Consider the following 21,409-nt stretch of genomic DNA (forward strand, 5'->3'; position numbering starts at 1 on the left):
ATCGTGACTCAAAAGTTAAGCCTTGATATTGGAGAAGAACCGGGTGATAACCGTGGGTCTGTACCGTTGCTTATACGCCCGGTTTATCTGACCGGAGAATGCCGACGGAGAGCGGAGATGCTCGACATGACCATGTTAGACTTGTGAATCGTCAATTCGTTAGAAAACCCTCTATGATACGCGTGCGACCTCACATATTAACCGGGATGCCATCTATACTTTTTTTACCCTCTACACCTTGAAGGTTGACCCAGCCGCCTTTCGCAACCGATTCATCACCGCCGCAGCCAAATATTCCTCATCTGACACACCCTCAACATAAATTACATCTACATCTTTTTCATCCATTGCTCGTAAAGCTGCGAACAATCCCCTTGCAACACCTTCAAGCGCAGACCCCAGATGACAGTCGAAAACATCTTTCTTTGCATCCCCAACGGATATAGAAAACTCCACCAAATTATCGACTAGTGACGGGATGGGCTTCGACGTCTTCTCGATATCCTCTTCCGGCAGGAGTTGTAAACCTCGCTTCCACGTGCGCGTCCGCACAATACCAATTGAATGTGCGCCAACGGCTGAATCTTCGAGATCGTGCTTCACATGGTCCACAACACCCTGAGCACTTGAGCCCGCTTCGAAAAGAACCACCCGAGCTTTAGGTGAGTAGTGCCGGTACTTCATCCCCGGCGCGCGAGGAACCTCTTTCACGTCTAATGTGCCGTCTTGGTATCCAAGCTGTACATTTTCCCACCCGGGACATTCCCGTAGTTCTTCGATCCCTACTCCGCCGGGTCTGAGGATGCTGGGAGGGTCGGATAACCCGTCAACCACCGTACTCTCAACGCCTACGCCACAGGGCCCACCATCGAGAATCAATTCAATCCGGCCCTGAAGATCATGGAACACATGTTCCGCTGCCGTCGGTGACGGCTTTGTAGACGCATTCGCTGAAGGAGCGGCCAACGGCCGATCCGCAACATGTATCAACAATCTGGCGAGAGGCGAGGAAGGCATGCGCACGCCGAATGTTGTAAGATTCGATGTGACCTGCGGTGCGAGACACGAGCCGGACGGGTTCGGAAGTAGAATGGTAAGAGGACCAGGCCAAAATCGCTCAATTAAAGGTCCGTAGATAGGAGGAATAGTGTTCTGGGGGGTCTTCGTGCCACACGGAGATTTCGGCGTTGGGTTGAGAAGTCTGTCTAGCATGCCCAGAGAGTCGATGTGAACAATAAGAGGGTTATCAGACGGCCTCTGCTTCGCCTTGTATATACCCTGTACAGCGGCGCTCCGCGTGGCATCAGCGCCTAGACCGTATACTGTTTCGGTAGGGAAGGCAACGGGGATATCGCTCGTCTGTAGAAGCTGCGCCGCTTCTGAAATGGCCGTCGCCTCGGAGGTATTTTGGCTCTGTTCATTCGCCCACCACTCTGCAAGTGATCGGTTTCCTTGCCCATCTTTGTTCAAGCGAACCACCGACGCGATCCGCGTCGAGTCTTTCGGCGTCATGTTGGCTGTCGCGCTGGTTGTAACAGGCCTAGTAAAGCTGCGCGGGAAACCGCGAGCAACGACGCGACGAAGGAAGGTGTGCAGATTGACTGCTTGCCCCGCAATTGCGACAGAAAAATATGAGTCCGGCGGAGTATGAGGGTGCCCGATGAGTCAGGGCTCAAGGCCACGCGGCAATTGTGGTTTTGATAAAGCTGTTGACTGCTCAGTTGGGTTACCTATGACCATAATACCTGCCGCACCGTTTCTGGGGTCCCCAACTTACCAGAAAAGACACTGTGGCGTCGGATGGCGAACATGAAGCTTTTGACAGTCTTTGGGAAAATCTTGCGATGACGTCGATTAGCATGACTAAGCAGATATGCTATCCATGCTAGACAATTGTAGAACTTGCAAAAAGCTATACTATTGAGGATGAGAAGTTCAATTAAAGTAATATTGAGTCTAGTCCCTATTACTGAACTATACTTGAATGTATATGGTTTTATGTTCGTTGTGTATGTATTCTTGGTATTTTTTATGCAATATCAAACAACCCGATCGCATGGTATACGGAAGGGTGACAAGTGCAGCCTCAAATTGATAGTGGCACATACTGGGTAGGCCTGGAAAGCTTGAATTTATTTCTTCTTTCCACCTTTGCCTCCTTTGTTACTGGCCCCCTTGTTACTGCTGCCACCCTTTCCCTTGCCCTTGTCGCCGCCACCACCACCCGCGGCAACCATGATTCTTACTTTACTGACTGGCACAGTGTTGATGATTTCAGTATCCTTCCATCCTTTGAGAAGCTCCCCTTCTCGAGCTCGGAGTTTCTCTGCTACACCTCGACTGATCCCTGCATCCTCGGCGTGCTCTTTCTTGACTTTCCCCGTTGTTGTCTCGGACACCCATCGCCCCAAGATCTCTTTAACGGCTTTTCCTTTCTTCACTGCGCCTGGCTGTAGCTTAATCTTGTACTTGTATCGTCCAAGAGATGACCAAGGTGCGCAAACCGGGATGGCCGCCAAAATCTCATCCTCCGGGTGAGGCGTGCCAACTAGGGCGGGTAACCACTCAAGATCTGCAGCTTCAGCAGCAGCGGTTTCTTCGTCGTAGTCATCGGTTGCTCCCTCTTCGAATAGGGCCTGTCGCTTTCTTTCTGCCTGAGCAGCACGTTCATGCTGAGCCTTACGGCGTTTCTTCGCCTCCTCGGCTTCCTTTTCCCGTTTCGCCTTTGCTTCGGCTTCGGCTGCAGCTTTCTGCGCTTTAGCACTGTTTGCGCCCAAGAGACGAAGGGCAAGCGCCTTTTCTTCCTCGTCTTGATCTGCGTACTTCGATGCTGCTTTCTTTGCCTTTCCTTTTCGGCCGCGAGCGGGAGCGGGCGCTGGCTTTGCGTCAGACTTAGTTGATGCTCCGTTCGTTGCCGGCGTTGATTGTCCACTTGCTTCTTCGGACTTCGGGGTTGCTGTATCAAGAGGCTTTCCCTTTCGGAGTAGGCGCCTTTCCCTCGCGGAAAGATGTCTCTTGCCTTGAGTTTGTGAGGATGTTACACTTTCGGCTCCATCCGCTACAGACTGGTCGTCCGCCGGAGCATCCTCTTCATTCGGCTCAATATGGTCTTCCGTTCCTTCCGGTTGCTCTTGTTCAGCGGACCCTGGATCGTGTGTTTCGTCTTGCTTAACAGTTTCTGATTCTTGTGTGGTCTCTTGCGGTTGTAATGGGTTCGCCGCAGAAACCGTATCCACGTTATCTTGCTCCTCATCTGACTCTGAAGCCCCCTCCTGTTCCTCCTGCTCTTGTCCCTCAGTTTGTTCAGTAGTCTCTGGAGGTGGAACAGTCTTGCTAATTTCCTGACTCTCGGCTCTTTCGACTGCTGGCTCCTCCACCGCTTGAGTTTGATCAACAGCTGGGACCTCCTCAGTTCTGAAGCCTTTGTGATTTACTAGACTCTCCTTGCTGACCTGCCACATCACAGCAAAGCCCAAAACAAGCTGTGAAGGGGCAAGGAAGTTCTTTTCCCCCTTGACGCGGAATTCACCGACTGGAAGGAGACCACCGCCTGCTTCAGCAGTTTTAGATACCTGGTCTGCAGTGACCCAGAAGGCAGACATGACTGCTTTCGAATCCCACGCCGTCGACGTTGCAACACTGAGATTACCCGCCTGAGACAGAGTCGTAGGCGATATGGAGTCGCTGGGGGCTCCAGATCTATTTTTGACGATTATTGGCGTGGCCCCTTCGAGGTCCGCATGTACGAAAATATCTCCTTTCCGTAGATAGCGGCGGTAAAGCATCTCGCTTTGCATTCCGTCACGGCCCCTGAGTAGGTTAGCATTAAAGTTCGCCTTTACTATTAAAAGATAGATATGTACTAACCCTAGCACCAAATATCCTTCGGAAGAGATGAAGAAGAGGAATTTCTCAAACCAGAAAGGCTTTCTGGCAGGTCTTAGAACCTGCTTCTCCTGCTTTAGGTTTTTCTTTAGGTCGTCCTTGACTTTCTTTTCGTGGCTTTTCAGCGCTTTTGCCGAAGACTGTGTTGTTCGCTCGGCCTTAACAGCAGCCGACCTCTTTTGGTCGTAGTATTGGGTCGCATTTGCCCAGGGTGTAAGACCAAGATCGATATCTATTGTCAGGGCTTGGGAATTTCTCTGGAAGGTTGCTGCTGCTGCCTCTTCTTCATCCTCTTCGGATTCTTCTTCAGATTCGTCGCTTGAAAATAGCTCCTCGTCGTCTGCCTCGTCTCCTCCGACTTCTCTTAGTAGAAGCGTGATGGTGTTCTCGTGTAGTTTTAGTGGCAACTTGATGATCCTCGCAACAGGATTTCCCCTGCTTTGTTCCATTTCAATCAAGCGCGCAATTTCCACCCAGTCCATGCCTTGGGCAATCAATCCGTTGACTGCATCCATTGCCTCTTGCACGCGATACACATTGTCCTGAATGGCACTTGCCTTCCGGATGTGCAAGTCCTGTGCTTCTTCAAGAGCCCCGAGCCGCTTCTCATGTTCCTGTCTTAGTGAATCGAGCTTCTTTTTCGCTGCGCTTTCTCGTTCCGTCAGCCGCGACTCCAATTTTTGGGACTCGATAGATGAAAAGTATTCGTCCACCGTTGCGTTCATAGATGGGTACTCTAAGATCGTGAAGCCCTCCTTTCCTTCAAATTGTCGTGGCTTAAATGGGTGGAAATCCTCGTAGAGCAGGTCAGGTTTCGACGATGAAGCATCTTTCTCGGAATCCGGCTCAGGTGCCCTTGGACGGGTATCTTCCTTCGCAACGATAAATCCAGGATGTTCCTTGTCCGCGGACAAATCAGCAGACACACTTTGGGCCACCTCCAGCACTCCCCAGACCATGTCCATTTGGCTTTCATCGCCAAGTACTTGATCCAGCGGTGTCGCGGGGTCGGCACCCCTCGTCGCAAAGGCGTGATCTAGTAAAAGCGGCGGGTACTCCGGAAAGCCCTGCGAGAGAGCCTTGCGCAAGACATCAGTATTCTTCTTTTTCGACTTCTTCGGCACGCCGTCCTCCTGCGCAAAGGTCTTCTGTGCCTTCTCCAATGTCTCCCTGATGCGGTCTCTCGTGACCTCCGGAACCCCGTTGTAATTCTGCTTGTTTGTAACCGTGTACTTCAGCCCGACTTTAGCTTCCTCGAGTCCCTCGCCGCCAGATACCTGGCGGAGAAGCGCGATAATGGTGTAGTCCTTGTCGGTTATAATGACGTTCCCGCTTGCGAAGAACTCTAGCAACATGTGGTACATGCCATCGCTGAAACTGAAGTCGATGATGCGGTCTGTCCCGATCTGGTTTACGGACGTGATGCGGCGAGACTTAAGACATTTTCGCAGACGGGTGACGAAGGGAGAAGGCGTTGCTGCTGTTGCTCGCGAGTATTGAGTCACATGGCATCGGAAGCCTGAGTCGACGATAAGTTGTTTGCGGTGGTCGGGTTTTGCGACCTTGAATAGGAATATCCTCTAGAATAAAACACATATGTCTCAGTATAAGTCTAACGGAAAAAAGGTGACGTCGCGCGAACCTACCGTTGAGAGATCGTAAATGTTCGAGACACGCAGGCCGACTAGCTCAGTGGCGAGCTCTTTAGATATTACCTGCAATCGTGATTGTTAGAGAGCAGCGCTTGAAGATCACCCTTTTGAGAGGCCTACCTGAACATCCAAAGAAGAGTATCTCTGCTTCATTTTGTGGTTTGGTCCTGGTGCCCTTGAACGAAGCTGTTTCGTGGAGAAGACAAAGAGTTTTGCGCAGAGCCCGATATTCTTAAGGGCGTGACGTATGCGGGGCAATTCCCACTCATTCTGAATCATCCTACTAGGGTTCTGGAAGGGCTGAAAATTAACGTTTCTTTCCAGTTCCATAAATCGCCATTTTTGATTGGATGAGTAAGTTTTATATTTAAAATAAATATAATGTCCATGGACTTTTGCTCTACCTAGCCCAACATAACACTGCAAAACAAGTCGGAGTATCTCTAGAGAGCCCTCTCGCTCCTGGCAAGGAATATCAGAAAAAGTAATAGTGTAAATATAGTATCAATCATGAATCAGTAACGAACAGCACACATATGACCGCGCCAAACCCAGCCAGATCGCATAAAATAAAGGAAAACGTCCATGCAATGTTCGTGCAAGTAAAGGAACATTCGTAACAAGGCCTTCTATCTCTCCTCCCCAGCCTACATCTGTCGCAAACCCTCCGCCAGGCGCCGCTTTCCAAGCTCCCAGGCATTAAGGAGGCCTTGTTCGGAAAGATCAATGCTCTTGAGATTTGGTGCGTCCGGTTGGGGCGCACGACTAACACGGGAAGCAATCAGAACGGGGTCCGTTTCAAGGATGATACCGTCGTCGATAAGTTCGTCAATGGCCAGGGCAACAAGGTCGTAGTTCTCAACGATTGTGCGCTTATCCGTAGCACCCCTAAAACAAGAGAATGGGTTAGCCGCCTCCATATCCCAACCCCGACATGGGCAGAAAGAAAACATACTTGAATAATATTCCCAACGCATCTCGCAGTGACAAAACAACGTTATACAGGAGCACCTCATTTTCTTCGGCACCGCCCACCACGTAGAGCATCACATCGCTCTCCAGCTTGAACACAACAATCCGGTTGTCGTAAAGGATCACATCACTGGTCTGCTTATTGGTTTTCTCGAGGAGGCCCTTCTCGAACGCCTTCTGCTCTTTCAGTGTCGGGTAGGGGTTTGCTCCGGGGTAATCGGTGGAATTGGGGGCAGCGCCGGCTGGGGGGTGAGGTGGTGAGTAGTACTTTGCGAAGATGCGAGAGCCATCATCGGCGGACATCACAAGGACTGCATTGACGGAGAATAAAGAAAGAGATCCCATTTTGAAGAAATTGACGCGAGAGGGTTTGATATGGTGAGTGAGCGAGTAACCGTTTTGAGGAGCTCCTCCGTTTACTGTCAAGCTGTCCGCAATTCGGAAGCCGCGCCAATGTTGTTCCGCGCTATACTATTTCAGTCAACAAGCCAACGAATGCCTCAATTCTCGAACTCGGGTGTATCTCAAGGAAATTAAACTATTACGAGAAGATTCGTTATATTCATCAAGCTGTATGTAAGTTCGACGCACCCTGGCTATACTTCAGGCATAAGCCATCGTTAAGAATATCTCAAGTACCGCTCTTGGGAGAGGAAACGGCCTATATACGTACACTAGATACATAATTGCATAAACAAGTGGAAAGTCGTCTTCGGAAAAGTGACATGAACATGGGGAACAAGCGTATTCATCATGATAAGCGTAAAAGTAAAACTTGGGTATTCAAACATGATGATATCTCAGTAGTTCAATTACAAAACAAATCTCCAGGATCCAACAGCGGCAGTCTTCACATTATAAAATGAGACAAATACATAAGGGCCATCAAGACAAAATGGAGAAAGGGACGAAGTTCATAGAAAAATCATGTGTCATGAAAACTGGAGAAGGTGAGCCAAATAGATCACTGTTGCGCAGCCTCGCTCGAACCTGGGCGGTTGAACCATGAGATCCAACTTCCCCTGTTCGCCTTCTTTCGGGCAGCTTCCTCATCCTCAGCAGCCTTGGACTCACTAACTAGTCGAAGCGGTCGTAGCTTGCTCTGGGTCATGACCGCTCCCGTGTAGTTTGTCATGCCATTGCTCGAACGAGGAGAGTTGGAAGTCGCCCCGGTAGACGCTGTGTCGCCAGGAGGGTCACTTGACACACTCGCCGAGCTGCTTAAATGGTCACGCTCTGGCTGGCTAGACAGCGAAGGCGCACGGCTGCTGGAAGACATTTGTCCTGGTCCGTAACTTGGCCCGGTAAAAGTGCTGCGAGAGCTCATCATAGTGGGGCTCATAGGGCCACCAGAGTTGCGACCGCGATACATTTGGCCAACGACAACTGCAGCCCCCAAGTCTGTTGTTTGTTCTGACCTTGTCCGACGATGGCCAGCCCGTACTGACTGACCGCGGTTCAAGGGGATGCTAGGTGCTGTTTGAGGGTTCTCGTGGGCATTCGGAGCACCTGGGGGAGGCGGTGGCATCATGCTGGTTGGACGGGAGCGTGGTTGGGGCCTAGTGTTTTGGCCAGAGACAACAGATCTAGCTCTTTGCAGGAAGGTTTGCTGATTCGGGTCATCCTTCTCTGGGGGCGTGGGGGGAAGATCTTTATCGCTGCCGCCTTGTTTGGCAGAGGGCTCGGTCTCGTTCTTATCCAGGATATGCTCAAATCCCTCATGCTGTAAGAGTCGGCTAATGATCCGCTCAATATACAGCGTCAGGGCTTTGTTCTGGTCCTTAAGCGCCTTGAGCTCTGCCTCAAGTCTGCGGTTATCGTCGGGCTCAGGTCGAGCATCGGCAGATTCCAATTCATCGGCCAATGAACCCAAGCCGCCACCGGCTTCCTTATTGTCTGAAGAGTCAGGATGAACTTCCCGCATGAAATCACCCTTGGCGAAATCGCCGTTGAGAGTTCTCTCGCTGAGGAGTAGTTGGTAGCTCTCATTATCTTCCATCAGACGAGCATTCGCCATGCGAGCTTCTAACAGCTCCTTTTCGAGCTCCCTTTGTCGACCTCCACCTTTGTTTTCCATCTCCACAAGTTTGATCTGAGACTCGGCCAACTCGAGTCGCAAAGACTCGATCAGTTTATCCTTCTGTAAGAGTAATTTGGAGTTATTCCGCGAGGGGCTCCGTTCTATTTGAGATGAAGGTGCAAATTGTCCGTCAATTTCCGGGGAGGCTCGGTTGCGGAAACTGGCTGCAAAAATTGTTAGTTCTAGTTTCACAAGGAGTAAGTCACGAAAGACGGATTCTTACAAGAGCGGGACACATTTTTATCGCCGTCGGCACCAATCCGCATGTCCTTCTGAGATACGGTCTCTTTCAGGCGCTGGATAGTGGCCTGCATTTCTTCCTCCCGGCTTGCTTGTTGCTCCTTCTCCTGGAGCATGGCATTCCGCTCCAATTCATGCGCCTGTTCTAGGTCACGAATTTGGCGAACATGGTCACGGATTTCGCCGTTTAGTGCTTCGATTTTGCTGTCTCTCTCATGGCCCTGGTCTTCCAGCTTCGATTGCTCGCTGACGGCCTCGTCGAGGCGCATCTGAAGCACACCAAGTTGCTTGCGATACTGTTCAGAAGCAGTCTCCGCTTTCTGCAATTGCTCTTTTAGATCCTCGATAAGCGCCGCATTCTGGGCGCGCGCTTCTTCCTCCGACGGATCAGCGGCAACCTTTGGAACGCTCGACATACTTAGGTTGGATGAGCGGTTAGGCTTTCTGGCAGCTGCTCGTGCGGATACGGGAGTCGAACCGCGGAGAGACGGAGACCGGGACAGGCCGTTTGATGTTGTAGTAGGAGACCTAGTATGACCTCGCGAAGGGGTGCCATTCGTTGTTGAGTCTGAGGCGGATTTGTTGGCATTGGCTGGTGAGCCAGGCTTCCGAGGCGTCGCAGACATCTTGAAGCCGAATACTGGCGGAGAAGCGAAACGAAGGTTGGCTGCAGAGTGACTCGAATAGGGGAAGCAAAAGATTGTTGAGATTTGAGAGTCCTGGAGATCGAGACCCTGAAACGCTGGGAAATTAATTGAAAAGTTTCAGGGAAGGGTGTCTCAAGAGTAATAGCGGTCAAAACACAGTACGGAGGGAGTGGTGGTCCGGGCTACCACTAATTATGGTGGGGGAGGCCTTTGTAAGATGGCTGGCAAAGTCTCGCCACCCTCAATACGTAGAAAGAAGAAGCTCAACGCAAATAAATGAATAGAAGAAGCGAAATATCAGACGTGAGGAGGAAATTTGCGATGTTAGGGACAACTCCAGCCAGCATGGATGCGCGACGGAATAAATTATTCTGAGGGATGGGCCAATCTTCCTCAGCCCCGTATGGAAACGGCAACGATACTCTTATCCGTAACCTTACCGACTACACAACACTTTAGGGGCCGCGTTCTTGCTGATGACAATCTTATTCTTGATGATAAATCTCCTGGGAAACTGGGCAGTGAATACTGCTTATTCTTTCCGGCCAACGCCAATGCATCCACCCCAGTCCTCTTCAGCCTCGTATGGTAACCGTTGTGATCGACCCCGATGTTGACACGAGACCGTTTTGGGCCAAACGGCCCCTTTGCCTGAGCGACGATACGCCGATAAAGATAGCACACGAACCCTCTACCATCCTTGCGCCGTCCTCGAGATGACGGGTGGCCCAGTCAGATCGCGATGGGTACAGCACAACCATCATCCTGGTCCCGATATAGCAACTGCGCCACTGAGGTTTGCATCATGGGTTCCAGCCATCATTAACCATGGAGCAACGTGTAAGATACACTTACATAAGCCAGAACCAAGAAAGTGGCCGAAAGCAGCCTAGCGGATTCTGGCCGTTGACTAAACATCTCGGAAGTGGAGGAACGACGATCCGGCCCTCGCCAAACCCACAAAAAATCACGATACCGTCTTTTTTGCACCTCATCCCAACGAAGACACACGGCCGGAGCGCACGTTTCTTTCATCACATCCACAACACTTCAATCGCGTAACGATGGCCCCTAAGAGCAAGAAGGCTGGCGACACCATCGCCTCGCGCCTGGCGCTTGTGATGAAGAGTGGAAAGGGTATGTGAATTTTACTTTGTGGTTGCCAACAATATCATCACTTCGGAACTGAATTGCTGACGATTCTCGATTTTATAGTCACTCTTGGCTACAAGACCACCATCAAGACCCTGCGTGTGAGTACTGACAACTGGACTGCCGAATATACGAATTGAAGCGAGGAACGAGAGGGATACTAACTACACCAAAAGTCCGGCAAGGCCAAGCTGGTTATCATTGCCGCCAACACTCCTCCCCTCCGCAAGTCTGAGCTCGAGTACTACGCTATGCTCGCCAAGACTCCCGTTCACCACTTCTCTGGCAACAACGTGAGTGTTACTTCGTTCAATACATACCGCTATATGCGGCTCGATTCGGTAGAACATGGGTAGCTAATAATGAGGTTTAGATCGAGCTGGGAACTGCCTGCGGTCGTCTCTACCGCTGCTCCACCATGTCCGTCCTTGATGCTGGTGACTCCGACATCCTTACCAGCCAGTAAGCGATGGGGGTTGGGATCGGTTATGTCTGAACGATGGGTGTCTGCTTAAACGCAGTACATCATGATGTTTTAGATAATGACGATATAAAAAATCCAAAACTTAAAGGCTATTTTTCTACTAGTAAAGGAAATACACTTAGCCGTACAAATTAAACGATAGTCACGCTCGGAGTAACTCTTGTACTTGAAACATTCCGATGTTCTTTGAAATCTGACAAATGCGTAAATGCGTCATATCCGTTCTGGGCGGTGATTGGCCGAGAAGCTAGGGCTTAGGGTTTTGCCACTCGTTAGCGGGAGTTGATTGGAAATCAAGCCAAAGTGCCTCCAGTAAAGAATCCCCTTCTCTTTCGCTCCTCGACACCACCCTTTCGACAAACCTATCACCCAGTTTGCATCAACAGCAGTCAAAATGGCTCGCCGTCCCGCCCGCTGCTACCGCTACTGCAAGAACAAGGTGCGTGCGATATTCGAGATTTGATGGTCTCCTTGTGTGGATTTCGAGGGCGGTCTCGCTTGTGGGCCTGGGATGCGCTGGATGAGCGAAGGCCAAAAAAAAAAAAAAAAAGACGACGAGAGGCAGCCCGAGAGATCACATGGATGAGACCTTTGTTGTCCATCTTTGATGAGTTGTGATATGGAAGCGATGGAATACTGATGGTTTTCTCAATTTAGCCTTACCCCAAGTCCCGGTTCAACCGTGGTGTTCCCGACCCCAAGATCCGTATCTACGATCTGGGACGTAAGAAGGCCAACGTCGACGACTTCCCTTGCTGCGTTCACCTCGTCTCCAACGAATATGAACAGCTTTCCTCCGAGGCTCTCGAAGCCGCTCGTATCTGTGCCAACAAGTATGCTGCCCGACCCCCACCGATCAACGAGACAAGAAGGGTCGGAAAAACAAGAAATGAAAGGAAAGAAAGTTAACAAGGAACTCCAGGTACCTCGTGAAGATCGCCGGTAAGGAAGGTTTCCACCTTCGTGTCCGTGTCCACCCCTTCCACGTCGTCCGTATCAACAAGATGTTGTCGTGCGCTGGTGCCGATCGTCTTCAGACCGGTATGCGTGGTGCTTTCGGAAAGCCCCAGGGCACTGTCGCCCGTGTCAACATCGGCCAGATCCTTCTGTCTGTCCGTACCCGTGACGTCCAGCGTGCCACCGCCATCGAGGCTCTCCGCCGCTCCATGTACAAGTTCCCTGGTCGCCAAAAGATCATCGTCTCCAAGAACTGGGGTTTCACTCCCGTCCGCCGCGAGGATTACGTCCAGCTCCGCCAGGAGGGCAAGCTCAAGCAGGACGGTGCCTACGTCCAGTTCCTCCGTGGCCACGGTCTCATCGAGGACAACATGCGCCGCTTCCCTGATGCCTACTCCGCTGAGGCTTAGATGTTTGTTACGTTAGCGTTAGGACTGAAAAGGAAAGGGATCTTGCAGAATAAATAATCGTTCATGTTCCACATCCTCATCTACGCTTTGAACCAGTAGTCGTCCGCCACAGAAAAATTGTATTTCGCCAAAAACAAGTAGAGTGTCTTATCTGGTCGCACCGCTTTGCTCCCTGAAATATCAGTCACATGTAGTAGCTATATGCGCGAGGAAGTCAAATTTCCAGCTAAACATGCATAGTTTGAAGGGCTCGATCTCTCCCAAGTATCTCAGGCGAACAGCGATAACAAGGCGTCGAACATTTCGTCTCCCCAATAGCCTGGGACCTAATCGTATCCCGCAGCGTTTCTCTCTTCCCATCTCACTTTATCTAGGCCACCACGCCGTCTTCCGGTCCAAACCAACTGAACCCAGCAACATTCAATCTATGCCTCATTTTCAATCAACAATGCCCGGATTCTAGCCTTTGCCACCAGCCACAAACGGCCAGGTCCGTTTTTTCCCTAGATGACTAGGTGTGCACTATTCTACAAGTCTGGGAGTCAAGATATGTGATCGGGTAAATAGATAAATCCAGTTGTACCTAGTAAATATACATAGGCAAATGCAGAGTCTTAGTATTAGCCATATGCCCTATGTCATGTGAAACAACCACGCCTTTACATACACCCGCCATGTCCGTGCTTTATTGCCATGTGAGGTTGCTGTGTACAGTAGTATATATAATGTATAAGCCTAGATGGTTCCCGTCTAGTCCCCAAAAGCGATCCGTTCAGAGAGGAAATAAACCAGAGCCAAAGAGTGGCTGTACATTGTAGAGAAAGAGAGAATCATTGAGATATCATGAGTTTAGAACTGATGCCCGGATTGTAACAAAAAATAAGATCAGAATAGAACCACGGTAAAGATAAATGGGGAATAGATGGATGGATGGAGAAATGACCCGGATATATAGAATAATTATATGGTGATGGCCAGCATCGGGTTAAGATCTTCAAGTATGATTCGGGAGCGTGGTCCGTCTCAAGGCTCACACGTCACCCCAAGCTCCGATACCGGGAGGCGCTGGGGCGATAGCACTCCCGCTATCCACACTCCCTCCAATATCCCAGTAATTGCGGCTCGAGCCAGTGAGAGTTCGACGGCTAGAGATAGCCGACATCTTTGCACTCTGGCTGGCGCAACTGGAGCTGGGACGGCGGATGTGTTGGCGTAAAACGGGCGACGAGACGCCAGTGGGTCCTGAGTACTGTGACTGGCGACGCATTTGTGCCTGTGACCTTGAATGTGCTCGCGCGACAAGCGGATGGTGTTGACGGATGATGGCGGCGCGACGAGATGCATCTTGCGAAGCTCGACGTGTGTTTGTAGTGTTGTCGGCACTGTTGGGGCGGCGACCAAAGCGGTTCCGGAGGTAGCGGAATACCATCATGATATCGAGTTCACGTTCCCAATATTCCTTCTCTTGCTGATGGCGTGCGGACTCGGCTAAATACTCCGTAGAGCGACTTGGAAGCTCGTCTTCGATACCCCACTCAGCTGCATGCTCCCTGTTCGGGTCTTGAAGAGTTGGTAGAAATTGTGGTGTTAATACTGAATCGCTGTTCCGCGTAGACTCTGCAACAGGTGCTGCTGTTGAAGGGAGGGCGTGGCCTTCTTCTGGCAAGCTGCTCAAGGGTATCCCAGCATACTGATTAGGGATATCATTGGACATATTGAGATATGTCGTGAACGCCCCAGGGTGTTCGCAAAGTTGATTCACAAGAATTCCTAGCTCTCGGGCTATGCGTTGAAGGAGCCTCGTTTCCCATCGATCCTGGTCACCGGTCGCTGTGTCGGGTTCCCGGTTCAGTATTTCATCCATCTGTAAGTTCATATCGGGCTCTTTAAATTTGCCGTCTTCGTCAGTCTCGGGTAGGGATTCACCAAATATGACCGAGAGTATTGAGTCGTCAATACCCATCAAATCACGGATGACCTTCCGAGTGATGCGTTGCCAGAATGATTCATCCTCGTCCACTCTGGGTTCGCCAGAAGCTGTTGGCTGCTCTTGAGTCACCGCCCGAACACTGGGTGGTGTATCTGATTGTCTAGCTGGAGAGATCGCCTCCGCATTCGATCCGCTTAGACGGCTGTTGCGGCGCCTTCGTGTAGCCCTTTCAATCTCATGAAGGAGAGCACGACTTTGGTCCATCCTCCATTGTTCGATTCGCTGCCAACGCTCTCGATCAGAATCAGTTTGTTCATCATCATTAGCAATAGCGTCTAAATGACGTTGCACACTTGAGCGTCGTCGATGCGCGAGCTCCGGTCTTCGATTAGGATTGTACTGTTCATGTTGCCATAGTTGGTTCTGCACGGGCTGGCTGGATGCGACGAAACTCCCTAATCCGTCGTGTGCAGGAAGATGTGCAGGAGTGCCTTGGTCCCATCGTGAACTAGACTCAGGGGCCGGGGAAGGTGCCCTGAAAGCGTGAAGGCCGTCATCTAGACTGTCCAGCTCTGTTCCATCTTCGTCTAGTGGCTCATCGAGCGAGCCATCACCCTCGCTTTCATTATCCCGCCCAGATCTTGTATTCGTATCGAGCGAACCGAAGTCACTAAGACGCGATGCTCCAACAGTGCGAGTCGTACGCTCAGTGGAGGTCGTGTGAGTGCGAGCGGTGGTAGAGGGCTGGGATGGAGAGAAGAGAACCCATTCTGTAGATTCGTGCTCGCGGAGTTCGGAGAGGGATTGAGATTGAGGGACGTCAAGGGCGGGGCGTTGAGGAGTAGAATAGGAAGGGCGACGGCGAGGAACTTGGGGTGGTAGACGAAAAGCCATGGGTTATTTGGAGACTCAAAGATAAGATGAGGAGTGTCTATCGATCGCGGTGGATCCGCGCGTGAAAGCGTATAATGCTATGGTCGGCAGTTGGAAGAAGAGTAAAATGATAGAAACGAAGAAGGAGGGGTCCCTTTGATAAATATAAAGCAGAAAAAGCAAATCGCGAGATCCAAGCCCCCAAGGTGAGGTGAGAATGAGATAAATGAGAGCGACTTGTCACTCAGCAGACTAACGGTAGGCCGCCCGATAAGCCGGTGATCGGTGGGCGAGATTAGATCGCCCCAAGCGGTCAATAGTCGGGCGGGAATTCGACAGGACGTGGCGTTATGGGTGAAACAGTGACCCAGCTGGCATTCGGACAGGTAATTATGAGATGGAAGAAAGGGGGAGGAAGTCGAAACAAAGACAGGGCTAAAGACGTGGTGAAGGTGGTGTTGCCAGAAGTGGTGATGATTGTTTGCGGATGATGCAAGACATTCCCAGTCACCAGACCCCTAGCCCAACAGAACACAGTATCCTGAGATCCTCCCCTTGTTGGGTGTCCCGGTCTTTGAGGTAAGAATAGAACAGCGCGATACAAGTGCACAAAATAGCCTGATTTCTCGCTCCCTATCTATCTATCTATCGTGGTCCAGGTCATCCCACTGTTGTCCATGACATGTCATCCAGACGACTGCGGCGATACTGGACTGGTACCATTTGTTCCACCACTGAAGCATCCGTACTTTTTACGGTACGCGAGGAGTTGGAGATTTCTCCGCAGCACTTGGAACAGACTTTCTTCTCGCTCATCCGCAGTGAGTCGATTGTTACAGGCTTCCGATCTTCGGCCTGAAACAGTGGCCCAGCCTATGCAAGCACGAAACGTCATCTCGAGATCAGACTGCCAAGTATCGATTATCCTGCTAATATTTGAGAATGAAGCTTCTCTATGTGTGTCTAAGCGTCTATTGAATTACAACTCGCTCGCTAATTGTGATGCGAAATAATGCGCCATTATTACTCCCCAGCCAAGGCCTCTCCCACCCAATTCATCTGCACTGCGCTCACCCCTCGCGCATAGCTGCGATTCGTAAAGACAAACTCGTTGTAGAGGATCGCCTCCACCTTTTTACCAAACAGGACACTGGATGGGTGAATCGCCACCGTCTGGTTCCCCACAACGGTGCGGTAGCTACCATCTGGGACGAGACGGGCGGCATTCGTGGAAAACCCACGCAGGAAGCTTTTCAGGATCAAGCCAGGAGATGGCTCTCGGATGGATGAGTCTGAGCCTTGCGACTCGGTGGAACTCGGAAGCAGCTTGGCTTGTCGACATTGAGCCGTAAGTTGCTTGCGGACGTCCTGGAGATCCCGATGATTAGCCGTGGCACATGCGGGTATACCCTTAATTGACAGAAACTTACCATGACAGACTGCATCGCCCGATGCGAGACCAGATGCCGCTCAGCCCATGCCTTCCGATCTGTATTCTCTGATGCGTAGGCTCGTACAGTCGCTAACATCGTAAGATGGTCACCTTCTCTCCGATATAGATCGCGTCTCGCTGTTCCGGCCGCTTCCTTCTTCTCTTCTGATGTAGTATTCAGAAATATGTTTTCCACGCTCAGACACGATATAATGTCTATCACATCAATCAAACAATCTGGGCCAAAGTCTGACGCCGCAAGCAACACCCGACCTAAGGTTGGTGTGAGTGGAAGCTTAGCGATATGCGACCCAATCGCACTGATCTTGCCAGTCTCCTCGAGAGCCTCAATGCTGAGCAACTGAAGGAGGGCCTTCTCTAAGGCTTCTCGTGGAGGTCTTGTCAAGAACGGAAATTCGATAACATTGTCAACGCCACGGGCCTTCATGTTGAGTATAGACTGACTCAGGTCACATCGCAGAATTTCTGGTGTATTGACCTCATCCAACGCGAGGTAGTCCTTCTCCGTATATAATCGGTAGCATTGACCGGGGGCTTCTCTGCCCGCACGACCTTTACGTTGGATGGCGGCTGATTTTGAAATGGGCTTGACGAGCAACGAATCTAAGCCCAGTCGGGTTCGGAACTGCTTGATTTTCGCCTTTCCACAATCCACAACAAACCGCACACCAGACACTGTCACGGATGTCTCAGCAATGTTCGTAGCCAGGATGATTTTGCGGGTGCGCGGCGGCGCTGGAGCGAAGACTCGCTGCTGAGCTGCCTGTGGAAGCGCCGCGAAGAGTGGAAGTACTTGGATCTTTGGCAATGAAGGATCCATCCCTGTAGCGTACTCGTTGACCAAATTCTCCAACGACTCAACAGTCTCCTGCCCAGTCAAGAAAACCAGAATATCACCTGGGATGGGCTCTTTATAGTGTATTTGGAAGATAACTTTCAGCGCTGCATCGACAAAATCATGCACCGGTTCCGGCGAGTATATCGTTTTGACGGGATACTGGCGGCCCTTGATATGACACACGGCGATACCGTCCTTCGATTCTTTTTCGCTGTCTTTCAATTGACGACCATGGAAGCCTTCTGTAAAGAACCCCTGTAAGCTCTCCATATCAGCTGTGGCACTCATAACCACAGCCTTAAGTGGCACACCTCCCCTCCCCTTCTTTTCCCCGGAGACCAAGTTTCTCAAAAACCCCATAACCAAGTCAACATTCACTCCGCGCTCGTGGACTTCATCAACAACAATTGCGCTGTACTTCGTCAACCAGGGGTCATGCAACATCTCCTGAAGCAACATTCCCTCCGTCAAAAACTTCACCTTCGTGCTCGGCGAAGCAGACGTATCAAATCGCACGGAATACCCAACTGTACTCGCGGGCGACGAAGAGCCCAATGGCGTCCCCATCTCCTCCGCAACACGCCGAGCTAGCGAAATCGCAGCAACACGCCTAGGCTGCGTAATGGCGATACACCCACCAACCAGGGCTTCCTTTTGAGTCCCGTCATCATGGGCAATAGTCGTCTTCGTCGGCCGACACCACGACTCGTTCACCAAAAACTGTGGAATCTGCGTACTTTTGCCGCTACCAGTCTCACCAATCAAGAGCATAACATCGTTCTTGCGAAGATGTTTCCGGATCTCATCACCGTGAGCGAAGATAGGGAGGTTTTTGCGAATCTCATAGAGCGCTTGCGCTTTTTTCTTTAGCGAGGCAAACTTTCCCCCGTTCTCATCGTCTTTAGATACTCGGTGATTTTTCTTCGGTTTCTGGCCCCGGTGTCTCTGTTGATCTTTCGGTCGTTTCGTAGTAGGTCCAGCCCCATTTATCTCTTCACCTTTTTCGTTCTGAATACCATCAGTGGTTTGCGACCCGGTCGGCTTCTTCTCCCTTCGAGGCTGTCCCTCGACAAGCTCCTCGCGCTTCCTTTTTTTGTTCTTCTTCGAGCTACTAGACTTTTCGAGGCTCCTCTGTTCGGCGCGGTCTGAATTGCGGGGTTCCGACGTCTCTGTTGACTTTTCTTGTTTCGCGACAGGTGCTGGTGGTGCCTCGTCCTTGTCGGCGAAGACGGTGCGAACCCGCTCCGGCATGACAGATTTAATGGATTGTGTCAATCGCTGTCCTCTATGTACTCCAATAGAGCGAATATACTATCACTCAGTGCGATCTTTTTTTCTGCGCCTTGGTTTGGTTGTTGATTTCTGGATGTCTTGAATCCGAAGCCCCATCGAAAAATTTAGGCGGAAATCTGCCCCGGGTATCTTATCGATAAGTCGGATCTTGGCATTTCCGGTGCTTTTGCCTTCAGGGTCTCCGCAACTACAGTATACCTAGTATGCCTAGAACACTCGCGTCTTGTTTTCTCTTTTGCTAATAGATTCGGAAAGGAAAGGCTTATTATTTGGTATATTGCTGTCACAATTTAACTATGGTGCTTTTCATCTATAGCCTTATAACATGTTTCCGGAATCTATACCGATGTCTAACCAGGCGTTCGATATACATATATATACATATCGTCATATTTTCATAAATGATAGTGTCATATTGGCGAAATATGATCGTCGCAAGCCATTAGTTCATGCCCCAGCCTCTGACACGTCGGAACACAAACGCGCGGTCGTTCTTCAGCCCGAACTCCGCCCAGTCATCTGTGAGTTTGTCGTAGCTCCAGTACCCCTTCCAGACTAGCTTGGTGTTTTTCGAGGGGTTGGGAAGTGCCGGATTACTGTTGACGGGGCGAGCGGTCGACGAGCGAAGGGCTAGATGAAGAACATAAACATACTTGGGTGCTCCCACGCCCTCTGTTTCGATCACTAGATCTCTGGGGTCAGGGGCAGTGGCCGATTTGTCCTTACTCGGGAACGAATATTCGGTTTCTTCAGGTGGATCCGTTGGTGACGTTGGTTTTGAAAGACGCCATCGGCCCCATTGAGCGCGCTTCAACGCATCCATTGCGACAGCAGGTACCGGTTCAAGAGCTGAGGCTGTCACGTCAGGGGCAGTCCGTGGATTCTGCTTACGGGATGTTGCCCGTGCTGCTGTCACGTTTGCTTTGTTAATATGCGGAACAACGTCAACTGGTTCCACCGTTGAGAGAATATAGATGACGGTCCCATCAGGGTAGAAGCGGAGATAACGGTAATAAGTCACGATATGAATCGGACTGTTCCATGAGATATTCGAATATGCGGACGCTGCACCGGCGCGAGTGTAGTTTACCGTGCTGATGTATATACCTGTGAAGCGGATGCGGGGAAAAGAATGGAAAACTTCACTCCACGAAGACAGTGGGCTTGGGATTTGAACTGGAATATCGCTGGGAAATGGTGTATACCGAGCTTGAGGCACCAAAGTATATTCAGGGTTGCCGTGGATATCGCACGCAAACGAGTAATGCATTGACTTGAAGCCGAATCCAGCACCTTGACACAGACGTTTCCAGATATGCTGTTCACGTGCAAAGTGATAAGCAAATCTTTTGCATACCAGTGCCATTCGGCAGAACGCTGCTGGGTCGGCCAGAGCGACATGACTCAAAATCTCGACTATGACTTCAGATGGAACATGCGCAATGGGACATGGAGGACGAGGATCGCCTTCAAATATGGGGTCCGCCGTGGGAATCGGCGCACTCGCAAATGAACTGATAAGTTCCGGTGTTGGCACGATTGGCGGCTGTTCAACTGGCGCCGCTTTGGTAGGCTCGCTGTGCGTACTTGGTTGTGGCGCTTTCTTCCACGCGCCTGCAAAATGCTTATTCCTGTACGCCTTGTCGACGGCGGCATCCAACTGGGAAAAGTGAAGGTCAATATAAAACCCCGTGATTAATGTTCGTGGGAAAGGAATACCCCTACTCACTCGGTATGCTTTGCGGTAGAGCTGGAGGCTATCTCCTAGATTTCCTTCCGCTTCCCTCTCGACCGCTCTTTCAAAATGTTCTAGAGCCGATGTTGGTTCGTCTTGGGACTCCCGTGAATGGAAGGCATCTTCGTCGTTGTGTTTATTTAGAGACAGACGGTCAACCCCTTGTACTATCTGGGTCTGATCGTATGGTATCGGCCCTTCCTCTTCGTCTTCCTTGCGCGCAGACGCTTCATGCCGGGTGGGGGGAAATTGACGGGGTGGAGGAGCGACAGGTCTTGTAGTAGTCGGCTGCGATGGCTCGGCTGCATTGGGGTTTGCTCGCCGCGAAACTTCCTCACGCCACTGGCGTCGGAAAGACTCAAGCTCCGCGTTGTCTTCCATAGTCGATAAAGCTGTTGCGCACTGGGAGGTGCAAGGTCCACCGATTGATAAGCGAGCTTCGGTGGGGCGAGGGCGAACACGCAGCTAGGAGACTGATGAAATCGTCAAGAATAGAAAAGACTGTGGTCTAGACTGAGATTATAGAATCCATTGTTCCTCATAGAACGGCGAACATCCTGAGCAATAAACAAGTATAAGGCGGCCGGTGAGTGTCGGGAAGCAGTTTAGGTTGGTGAAGGTCTGCGCTTATCTCCGGCAATCTTGAATCCGAACGCCACCGAGCCGGAACATTCTTTTTCTCCAACATCATCGCTGCGTTTTGAGTCACAGTCACCGATCGCGCTTCCACATTTTCAATGCCCTCGATGAGTTAGAAGAGATCACAACATTTCTGTCTGATATTTGGATCGCCAGCTGATCGAGACCG

The 21,409-nt window shown here is 50.8% G+C and overlaps 7 protein-coding genes across 7 annotated transcripts; 2 read left to right on the plus strand and 5 right to left on the minus strand.

Moving 5' to 3' along the window:
- Positions 1-231: 231 nt before the first annotated feature.
- ASPSYDRAFT_57996 (putative DUF814 domain protein) lies at positions 232-5,690 on the minus strand (the record flags this gene model as incomplete). The annotated part of the gene is made up of 6 exons (XM_040849461.1): positions 232-1,517; positions 2,183-2,879; positions 2,916-3,810; positions 3,868-5,465; positions 5,532-5,600; positions 5,658-5,690. The coding sequence occupies 6 exons, from the start codon at positions 5,688-5,690 to the stop codon at positions 232-234; spliced, it is 4,578 nt and encodes a 1,525-aa protein (XP_040702578.1).
- Positions 5,691-5,855: 165 nt separating this feature from the next.
- On the minus strand, positions 5,856-6,916 carry ASPSYDRAFT_45171 (coatomer subunit zeta). Its single transcript, XM_040846985.1, has 2 exons — positions 6,493-6,916; positions 5,856-6,425 (listed from the first exon to the last, which is right to left on the minus strand). The coding sequence occupies exons 1-2, from the start codon at positions 6,852-6,854 to the stop codon at positions 6,185-6,187; spliced, it is 603 nt and encodes a 200-aa protein (XP_040702579.1). The 5' UTR covers positions 6,855-6,916; the 3' UTR covers positions 5,856-6,184.
- A 3,438-nt stretch (positions 6,917-10,354) lies between these two features.
- On the plus strand, positions 10,355-11,095 carry ASPSYDRAFT_78748 (60S ribosomal protein eL30; the record flags this gene model as incomplete). Its single annotated transcript, XM_040850971.1, has 4 exons — positions 10,355-10,613; positions 10,692-10,729; positions 10,805-10,921; positions 11,002-11,095. The coding sequence occupies exons 1-4, from the start codon at positions 10,541-10,543 to the stop codon at positions 11,092-11,094; spliced, it is 321 nt and encodes a 106-aa protein (XP_040702580.1). The 5' UTR covers positions 10,355-10,540.
- Positions 11,096-11,322: 227 nt separating this feature from the next.
- ASPSYDRAFT_202392 (60S ribosomal protein uL16) lies at positions 11,323-12,826 on the plus strand. The gene is made up of 3 exons (XM_040843817.1): positions 11,323-11,551; positions 11,770-11,945; positions 12,035-12,826. The coding sequence occupies exons 1-3, from the start codon at positions 11,507-11,509 to the stop codon at positions 12,477-12,479; spliced, it is 666 nt and encodes a 221-aa protein (XP_040702581.1). The 5' UTR covers positions 11,323-11,506; the 3' UTR covers positions 12,480-12,826.
- Positions 12,827-13,509: 683 nt separating this feature from the next.
- ASPSYDRAFT_152386 (uncharacterized protein) lies at positions 13,510-15,303 on the minus strand (the record flags this gene model as incomplete). The annotated part of the gene is made up of 1 exon (XM_040842183.1): positions 13,510-15,303. One exon carries the CDS (start codon positions 15,301-15,303, stop codon positions 13,510-13,512), a length of 1,794 nt encoding a protein of 597 aa, XP_040702582.1.
- Positions 15,304-16,305: 1,002 nt separating this feature from the next.
- On the minus strand, positions 16,306-18,824 carry ASPSYDRAFT_58006 (putative ATP-dependent RNA helicase (Hrh1); the record flags this gene model as incomplete). The annotated part of the gene is made up of 2 exons (XM_040849462.1): positions 16,306-16,650; positions 16,713-18,824. The coding sequence occupies 2 exons, from the start codon at positions 18,822-18,824 to the stop codon at positions 16,306-16,308; spliced, it is 2,457 nt and encodes an 818-aa protein (XP_040702583.1).
- A 285-nt stretch (positions 18,825-19,109) lies between these two features.
- On the minus strand, positions 19,110-21,188 carry ASPSYDRAFT_177655 (putative F-box protein (Pof7)). Its single transcript, XM_040843472.1, has 2 exons — positions 20,596-21,188; positions 19,110-20,526 (listed from the first exon to the last, which is right to left on the minus strand). Exons 1-2 carry the CDS (start codon positions 20,980-20,982, stop codon positions 19,309-19,311), a joined length of 1,605 nt encoding a protein of 534 aa, XP_040702584.1. The 5' UTR covers positions 20,983-21,188; the 3' UTR covers positions 19,110-19,308.
- Between the last annotated feature and the right edge of the window lie 221 nt (positions 21,189-21,409).

The sequence above is a fragment of the Aspergillus sydowii genome (assembly GCF_001890705.1).
Source record: "Aspergillus sydowii CBS 593.65 unplaced genomic scaffold ASPSYscaffold_5, whole genome shotgun sequence".
Classification (NCBI taxonomy): Eukaryota; Fungi; Ascomycota; class Eurotiomycetes; order Eurotiales; family Aspergillaceae; genus Aspergillus; species Aspergillus sydowii.